This window comes from Apus apus, chromosome 11, assembly GCF_020740795.1.
Source record: "Apus apus isolate bApuApu2 chromosome 11, bApuApu2.pri.cur, whole genome shotgun sequence".
Taxonomy (NCBI): domain Eukaryota; kingdom Metazoa; phylum Chordata; class Aves; order Apodiformes; family Apodidae; genus Apus; species Apus apus.
Genome location: NC_067292.1, coordinates 20887343 through 20896682, shown reverse-complemented (window position 1 = coordinate 20896682; position 9340 = coordinate 20887343). Strand labels below are relative to the sequence as shown.

At 54.5% G+C, this 9340-nt stretch overlaps 1 protein-coding gene across 3 annotated transcripts in view; it reads left to right on the top strand.

Annotated features, from left to right (window-relative positions):
- Positions 1 to 4880: 4880 nt before the first annotated feature.
- Positions 4881 to 9340, top strand: part of CSNK2A2 (casein kinase 2 alpha 2) — a 28472-nt gene continuing 24012 nt past the window's right edge. For 2 of the 3 annotated variants that reach the window (XM_051629428.1, XM_051629427.1), the window contains exons 1-2: positions 4881 to 5205; positions 5446 to 5557. In XM_051629428.1, coding sequence (XP_051485388.1) covers positions 5102 to 5205; positions 5446 to 5557 — 216 coding nt within the window. In that variant the 5' untranslated portion in view covers positions 4881 to 5101. The remainder of the gene's footprint in view (positions 5206 to 5445; positions 5558 to 9340) is intronic. The other variant, XM_051629429.1, reaches the window with a different exon arrangement.

Here is a 9340-nt window from a genome sequence, read left to right as displayed (position 1 = left end):
GTGCTGGACTGTCTCCATTAGTTCCTTGTCCTTCTTGAACTGGGGAGCCCAGAACTGGGTGCAGTATTGCAGATGGGGCCTCACCAGGGCAGAATAGAGGGAGAGGAGAACCTCCTTTGACCTGCTGACCACACTGTTATTGATGCACCACAGGATGCCATTGGCCTTCTTGGCCACAAGGACACACTGCTGGCTCATGGTCATCCTGTTGCCCACCAGGACTCCCAGGTCTTTTTCCACAGAGCTGCTCTCCAGGTCAGCCCCCAACCTGTACTGATACATTGGGTTATTACTCCCCAGGTGCAGGACCTTACATTTGCCGTTGTTGAACCACATTAGATTCCCCTCTGTCCAACTTTCCAGCATGTCCAGGTCATGGTGGATGGCAGCACAGCCTTCTGGTGTGTAACCACCCCTCCCAGTTTAGTGTAGTCCGTGAACTTGCTAAGCTCACACTCTGTCCCCTCATCCAGGTCACTGATGTATATGTTAAACAGGATTGGAGCCAGTACTGACCCCTGGGGAACACCACTGGTTACAGGCCTCCAACTCTTCCCTGAACCATTGATCACGACCCTCTGAGCTCAGTCACTCACCAGCTCTCGTTCTACTTCACTGTACACTCATCTAACCCATATTTGCATATTTGCATTCTGATTTATGCAAGGGCTGTCTGCTTTGCTCACACATTTCTGGATCTCCTCTGGGTCCCAGGAGATGAAGGTCATCTTCGCTCTGCAGTCCCAGTTGGAAGAGGCCAGCAGGCTTCCCCAAGGACAGCTGTTTTTCCTCTTGCTTTGCTAAGCCAGGTTTCTCAGGAGCAGATGTCGAGCTGGTCTTCTGTCCAGTGTGAAGTGCCCTGAGAGAGTGAGCATTTTGGACACATCCTCCTTGTTTTTCAAAGATCCTGTGAAAGTCTTGCCAGGACATGAAGTATCAAATGATTAAGTCTTGTTGGGTTTCCTCATCATTCAGTTGCAGGCACCTCGAAAGCTCACAGGGATTTGCAGGGCACAGTTGACTCCATGTGTTTATCTTTCCAGTGAGACCTTCCTTAGGTTTCCTCAAGGCCTCAAAGCCCAGCACTCATGGCAGCTTTAGCCCTGTGAATTGGGGAGCACGTGGTTCCTTTTCCTTTCTTAGCATCCAGAGGAAATCATGTTTCTAAAGAATCATAGAATGTTTTGTTTGGAAAAGACCTTTAAGATCATCAAGTCCAACCATTAACCCAGCACTGCCAAGGCCACCACTAACCCGTGTCCCTCAGCACCACATCTACCCAGCTTTGAAATCCCTCCAGGGATGCTGACTCCACCACTGTCCTGGGCAGCCTGGGCCAGGGCCTGACAACCCTTTACAGGAAGAAGTTGTTCCCAATATCCAACTTGAGGATGTTTCCTCTCATTCTATCACTTGTAATGATGTCCTTCCATCAGGGAGAGTAGTCTCAGGCTCATCTCCCATCTCCCAAGTGCAGCTTCTTCCATTAGCAGCAATAGCAAGGAGTGCAAAATCCACATGCAGCTGGAGGGCTCCTACCTTACCTCGGTTTTGACTTGACCTGCAGAAAAGGGAGGGCAGTGGTGACCCTGGGACCTGCTGGCTGGACAGGCTCCTTGCAGCCAGCACAAAGCAGCCTGGAGCCAAGCTTAATTTTCAGCCAAGCTTAAGCTGATGTTTTGAGAGCAGCCAGGAGCAGCACCAGAGTAAGACCAAGCAGCTGTGTCTCGATCTCTGCTCTGTCACCTCACAGGCTGGTGGCCTGGCTGCACCCAGCTGGCCTGGGCTTGGGGAAAGGCTGGAGTTGGTAGCTCCTCTGGGACACCCTGGGCACCAGGAGGTGAGAGCACGAGCTGGCTCAGAGTGTGGTGATTAGTCATGTGAAGTCTAGTTGCAGGCTAAGCACTAGTGGTGTACCCCAAGGGACAATACTGGGTCCATTCCTGTTTGGAAGCAGCTTTTCTGAAAAAGACCAGGGCATCCTGGTGGATACAAAGCTGAGCATGAGTCAGCTGCCCTTGCTGCAAACAAGGTGTGTGGTCTCCTGGGCCCTGCCTCAGAGGAAGCATTGCCAGTCCAATCATAGAATAATAGAATCATAAAATCAGAACCATTCAGGTTGGAAAAGACCCTTGGGATCACCGAGTCCAACCACCATCCCTACTCTACAAAGTTCTCCCCTAAACCAAATCCACCAACACCACATCCAACCAACCCTTAAATACCCCAGGGATGGTGACTCCACCACCGCCCTGGGCAGCCTGTTCCAGTGTCTAACTACTCTTTCTGTGAAAGAAATTTTCTCCTAATGTCCAGTCTAAACCTGCCCTGTTGCAGCTTGAAGCCCTTCCCTCTTGTTCTGTCGCTAATTACAGTGAGAAGAGACCAGCACCAGCCTCTCTACAATGACCTTTCAGGTAGTTGTAGAGACTGATGAGGTCTCCCCTCAGCCTCCTCTTCCTCAGACTAAACATTCCCAGCTCCTTCAAGCATTCTTCATCAGATTGATTCTCCAGGCCCTTCACCAGCTTTGTTACCCTCCTCTGTCCTCGCTCCAGCACCTCGAGATCTCTCTTGAATTGAGGTGCCCCAAACTGGACACAACACTCCAGGTGTGGCCTCACCAGTGCTGAGGACAGGGAGGCAATCACCCGTCTACTTCTGCTGGTCACACTATTTCTAAGACAAGCCAGGATGCCACTGGCTTTATTGGCCACCTGGACACACTGCTGGCTCATATTCAGCCACTTGTCATGTAGAACCCCCAGGTCCTTTTCTGCCAGACACTTTCCAGCCACACTTCCCCAAGCCTGGAGTGTTGCCTGAAGTTGCTGTGGCCCAAGTGCAGGGCCCAGCACTTGGCCTTGTTGAAGTCCAGACCATTAACATTAGCCCAATGATCCAATCTATCCAAGTCTCTCTGTAGAGCCTCCCTATCCTCATGCAGATCAGCACTCAAGCCTAGCTTGGTGTCATCTGCAAACTCACTGATGATACACTCTGTGTCCTTCTCAAGATCATCAATAAAGATGTTAAACAGAAACGGTCCCAACACTGAGCCCTAAGGACACCACTTGTGACTGGCCACAGCTGGATTTGACTCCATAGATCCCACTCTTTGAGCCCGACCATCCAGCCAGTACGTGACCCAACAGATCATATGGCCATGAGCAGCCAGTTTCTTTATGAGAGTTCTGTGTGGAACAGTGTCAAATGCTTTTTGAAGGTCCAGACAGACAATATTCACAGCCTTTCCCTCGTCCAATAATCATCGTCATCAACAATCTGGATGATGGATTAATGTGCACCCTCAACAGGTTGGCAGGTGACACCAAACTCAGAGGAGTGGCTTGATACTCCAGAGGGTTTTGATGCCATCCAGAATGACCTGGACAGGCTGGAGAAATGGGCTGACAGGAGTCTCCTGAAGTTCTCCTGAAAAAGGAGACATGCAAAGTTCTGTCCTTGGAGGGGAACAACCCCAGGCACCAATATCCACTGGGGGCCACCCAGCTGGAAAGCAGCTTGGCTGAAAAAGACCTGAGGGTCTTGGTGGACACTAAGCTGGACATAAGCTTTAAAGAAAATTCATGGTGTCTTAGGGTGCGTTAGGCGAAATATTGCCAGGAGGAAGAGGGAGGGGATCCTTCCCCTCTGCTCAGCACTGGTGGAACCACCCCTTGGGTGCTGTGCCCAGCACTGGGTTCCTCAGTACATGAGAGATGGGGACATACTGGTGAAAGCCCAAAGGGTCATGAAGATGACTGAGAGACTGGAGGGAAGGTACAAGGAGGATGGAGCCAAGCTCTTCTCAGTGGTGCCCAGTACCAGGACCAGGGGCCATGAAACACAGGAGGGTCGCTCTGAACATCAGGAGACACTTTTTCACAGGGAGATTGACCAAGCATTGGCACAGGTTGCTCAGGGAGGCTGTGGGGATGCCATCCTTGGTGGGATTTAGAAGCTGTGTGGACACAGTCCTGGGCAACCAGTTCTGGGTGGCTCTTCTTGAGTAGAGGGTTGGACCAGCCAGTCCCCAGGGGTGCATCACCATTGCTCTTTGAAGTCCCTCCAGAGGAACATGGAGCCTTTCCTCCATCCAAGGTGTCTTCCTGGGGTTGACAAGAGGTGATGGCGTGACAGGGAGTAAGGAGGGACTGTCACAGGGGCTGTGGCAGGTGACGATGGGGGTGACAGCGTAACGGGACTGACCCAGGCTCTGACAGGACTCAGGTGATAGGGTCTGCACTGAGTGTGAAGGGGTGACAGAGTGCGACAGAGCCGTGATGGGGACAGGAGGCTGGATGGGTGAGAGCGGCTGGGGAGGGTCTGGAGGCAGGAGTGGGTTACCTGAGACGGGCTGGGGGCGCCTGACGGACAAATGAGGGTTGCGGGGGTGCTGGGGGGCTGGAGGCCTGGTGGGGATGGCGGGGCCGGCGGGGTTGGAGGCCTGGCGGGGCCTGGCGGGGATGGCGGGGCTGGCGGGGCCGGCGGGGTTGGAGGCCTGGCGGGGCCTGGCGGGGATGGCGGGGCTGGCGGGGCCTGGCGGGGCCTGGCGGGGCTGGCGGGGCCTGGCGGGGCTGGCGGGGCTGGCGGGGCCTGGCGGGGCTGGCGGGGCCTGGCGGGGCCTGGCGGGGCCGGCGGGGCTGGCGGGGCCTGGCGGGGCTGGCGGGGCCGGCGGGGCCTGGCGGGGCCTGGCGGGGCTGGCGGGGCTGGCGGGGCCTGGCGGGGCTGGCGGGGCCGGCGGGGCTGGCGGGGCCTGGCGGGGCTGGCGGGGCCAACGGGCGCCTGGAGCCCGGACCTCCGCGCCGCCAGGGGGCGCTGTGCGGCGGACGGACGCCTCTCGCGGCGGCGCCTTTTCCGGGTTGGCTGCGCGGCGCTCGGGGCCGGCCCAGGCTGCAGCCGCCGGCACCGGGCCCGGGCCTCGGCACGCTCCGCGCGGGCCTCGCGCCCGCCGCCCCCGGGCCGGCCCCGCCCCCCCGGCCTGGCCCTGCCGCCGCCCGCCGCCGCCCTCCTGCGCGCTGGGCCCCGCCTCGCCGGCCTTCCGCGCCGGCCTCGCGCCCTCCTCCTCCTCCTCTTGCAGCCGCCGCCCGGCGCCGCCATGCCCGGCCCGGCCGCCGGCAGCCGGGCGCGGGTGTACGCCGAGGTGAACAGCCTGAGGAGCCGCGAGTACTGGGACTACGAGGCGCACGTCCCGAGCTGGGGGTAAAGCGCCCCGCGGGGAGCCCCCCCTCCCTCCCCTCTCCCCGGCCCGCCGGCGGCCCCGCACCCTCCTGCGGGCCTCAGCCCACGGGGAGGGTTCCCTGCCCTCCATTCCCCCCCCCGTTTCGGGGCGTCCCCTGGGGGCTGTGGGTGGCTGAAGGGGGCGGCTGGGAGAGGCCCCATTCCCCCCCGGGCCTGCTGCCCTGTCAGTTATCCCCTCCCCTCTCCTCTTCATGCCCGCAGCAATCAGGACGACTATCAGCTGGTCCGCAAGCTCGGGCGAGGGAAGTACAGCGAGGTCTTCGAGGCCATCAACATCACCAACAACGAGAGGGTCGTCGTTAAGATCCTCAAGGTGAGTGTCCCGTTGATGGTGCAGGGACTTGCAGTGGCTGGAACTGAGGGAAAGAGGAGCTGGGTTGGCAGAGCCAAAGGACTGTTGAATCTCCACCTTCACCCCAAAACTCTTTTGTTTTCTTATTAAGGACATTGGGGTGGTAGGTTTGGAAATGGATTTGGTGTCCCATGTGCTGTAGTGAAGTTTTGATGTCTCCTTTCCAGCATAGCTTTGGGCTGAGAGCTCCTCTAGAGAAGAGCTGCTAGTCCTGACATTTGAACAGCATTGCATGTGCTGCTTGCACTTGGTAAATCTTATCTGGCAGTGCCTGTCTGAAACAGCCCAGGGACTGCCATGTTAACAGGAACGTGAAGCCTGGAGGGGGAAATCTTGTTAACCTCTGGACAGCTGGCACGTGGCCTTTTCAGAGCCAGGCTGTGGGATGCTCAGCAGCCAAAAAAGCAGGCAAAATTTTATATTTTGGATATATGGATTGTGCATGGGAAAAAACCTTATTGCAAGCAGGCCAAAAACACCATGGAAACTTGAGGGCACCAACAGGGTCTGGCTGAAGTTTGGCAGTGCTGGTGACCTGTATTCTGGTGTGTTTGCCCTGGTGGGGTTGGGCTGTGAGGAGCTTGGTGCAGCAGTAAGAGGTTGTAGTTGGGGCTGGATGAACACGAGTTAGCAGCTGCAGGGCACACCTTGCTGTGTGTGGTGCTGGAGCTGCACCCTCACAGTGAGCTGTGGCCACTGTCCTAGCAGCAATCTGTGTTGGTGATCTGAAGGTAGACAGGGCTGTTATAAAAACAGAAATAAAAGGTTATCGTTGTGGTACTTTGTGTTTTGGCTTGGCTGACAATTGTGGCTGTCACTTGTTGGACAAGCAACACTTGTCACTTGTTCTCCGGGAGCACATGGGAGCCAGTGTCTGCCCATGTGTGTTCTAAGAATTTGGACAGGTTGTGCAGAGAGATCTGAACTGAACCTGCCCTCGTGGCCGCTAGGACTAGCAGCTACCTAGGACATGCTCTCCATGCAGGGCTGTGGCCTTAAGGCACGTGCTGGATCCACTCCAGTCGTGCAGCTGGCTGTCTTGTGTTGTCTTTGCTGATATCCCTGCTGTGCCTGCTTCCTTGGGTTCTTCTGTGGCTTCCCAGAGGACTTGTCATAGTTTGCCCTGCTGCCCCTCCTAGGCAAGGTGTGATGATCCCCCTGCTTTGGCTGTGGTCGAGGTGGTGGCCAGGTGAGCTGTTGGGAGAGCCCCAGTGGCTGAGCCTGACATCAGGGCAGAGTGATGAGGCTCACATATCCTCACCAAGCTGGTCTCATCTAGCATGATGTTTAGGCCTCCACCTCCTTTGGATGCTTTATGTGGTTTGGGGTTTTGGCTTTTTTTAAGTGAGGCAGGTGGGAGTTTTTACTAGGAGAGAGTAGTCAAAGGCAGCCAGTGCAGAGCTGGGTTTTGTGGCAAGATGGCTTGTGGCTAGGCTGGGGAAAATACACTTCTGCTTGCTGATCTGGAATCCCTGATGGTTTGTTGAGTCCCACATAGAAGGGCACCATGAGGCTGAGAAGAGACTGCAAGGAAAATAATCAGAAGTCTTCCTCCTTGCCTCTTCCCAGCCTAAAGAGTCTTCCCTGGAGCGATGCTCCTCTCCCTGGGGCAGTCGAGCTCTGTCATATCTGGAGAGCCTGTCAGCATCAGGCTGTGAGTCAGCTGGCAGAAGTCATCTGAGGGCAGCTGGGTGCTCCTTCTCCCGGGGGCTGAATGTGTTGCCTTAATGCCGTACGGGCCAGGGACTGGATTGTCCCAGATGGGAAATGGATGGTGTTGCCACTAGTTCTCCTGCCTCCTCCCACTTGCATTAACATGCAGACAACATTCCTGTGAGTGAGCAAGGAAAAGCAGAAAGTCCAGATAAATAAAGATGAACTTTCTTCTCAGTGGAATGTGGGTCAAGTGAAAAGTGAGATTGAGAGCCCTGTGTTACATATGTTACAAATACCTGTGAAGTGTGGAAATAACATCATCCTGATATGTAGAAAGTGCCTCTGATTTCCTGTAGCTAAACTCACAATGAATTCTGAATGAAATTCCATGTATCTACAGTGGAGCCTTAGCAAAGACCCTGGTCTCTGTTGCTCCTCATTCCATCTGGATCCTGTGATGTGGGAAACACAGCCTTCATGTTTTTGTGTGGCTGTAGGGCAAGGCTGTTGCTGGGCAATGGATGCAGCTGTTTAGCAAAGTTGCTCCTTTCTCCATAAGAGTTTTTTAGAGGACAATTTGTGTTATGTGTTGGAGTGATTTTTAGCAAGACTCACTGAATATCTGCACTGCGTGGGAGATGACTGGTGTCTCTTCCCAGCCTTGCTCTTTGAAGCAGCTTATCCTCACTGAGCTCAAGTTAGCATGTAGCAAGTACTTCCCCTGCCTTTTTTTTTCTCCCCTGTCTTTGGTGTTGTGCTACCTGAACATCTTGTACCCTCCTCCAGAGAGGTCAGGAAATTTTATCACCCTTTCTCTGATGCAGAACTGAGCCACAGAGATTTCCTGTGTGACTCTGGGCAAGTCCCTGAGCCTCAGCAAAGCTGAGACTACAGCAGTAAGTCCTAGTCTAGTGCTGCATGAATAACTGCTCTTCCTCTTCTGGCAGCCACTTGCCTTGTCTAAGTGCCTTCTGAAGACTTCAGCTTTGGACAAGGCCAGGAAGCTAATGGCTCTGATTGGTATCACAGTGCCTCGGGCCTTTTGGGCCTGCATAAAGCAAGATGCCTCATCTCCCTGGCTGGTGCACAGTATTGCCTCTCTCTTTTGCCACCTGAAGTGCAGGACCAGGCCTAATCCTGCAGGAAAATGGGATGTTCTCATACCACTAGTTGTGGTCATAACATGTGTCAGCAAAGGGGCAGAATTAAGATCATGCAGATGATTCTAATGTTACTGTTTCCTGGGTCAAGTGGCTTTCTTTGCAAACCTCATGGTTCTAATGTCACTTTTTTCAGCAATCCTTTAAGAAAAGGCAAATGAAACAAGCAGGTTGCTTCTTACTCCACTGCAGCAAGATGTCAGGATGCACTGTGTAGGACAGTGTGTGCAGAGCAGCAGAGCCCTGGTTTCCCACACAGACACCCCCTGCCCAGCATCACCCAAAAGCTTTTCTCCTGAGAAGCAAGGCAGAGGGCAATTTGCCACATCTTCAGCCTGCTCAGGGAGCAAAAATTCAGCAAGAAAAGCCATGGGTCTGAAGTCATCTTGGTAGGTAGTGGAGGAATCTGTGCTATACTGATCCTCCTACCCCTCACGGGTAGTAGACCGTGGAGTCACCCAGCAGCTCTGCTCCTGCCGTCCCCAGCTGCTGTAGGAGGCTCTTGGGGGCTTTTTGATCTGGCTGACCTGGGCAGAGCTGTGGGCATGCTTCCTGCTTGCTTCAGGGAGGGCCAAGACAGGAAGAGGGAATGCCCAAACATGTGCTGTGTATGCTCTTGTGTCTTAAGTTTTATGCTAAATTTTGACTCCCAGGATGAGGTCTGCCATTCCTTGGCAGGTACAAAGAAAGTTTAAGACATCTCACCTTCCAGTGACTCATGTGTGGTCTACATCCAGTGCAGGTATCAAAGCATAGCTCTGCTCTATCATATGTAACCACATAGGTTTAGATTTTTGGTAGACGATTAAGGGGGTGGTCTTTCCACCTTTGTGTTCTTTGATGAGCTTCTCATTTTGCTTCTCTGCTAATGCAGCTCCAAAGTGTCTGCCCATCTCCTTGTGTGCCTTGAAACTGAATCCTCCATTCT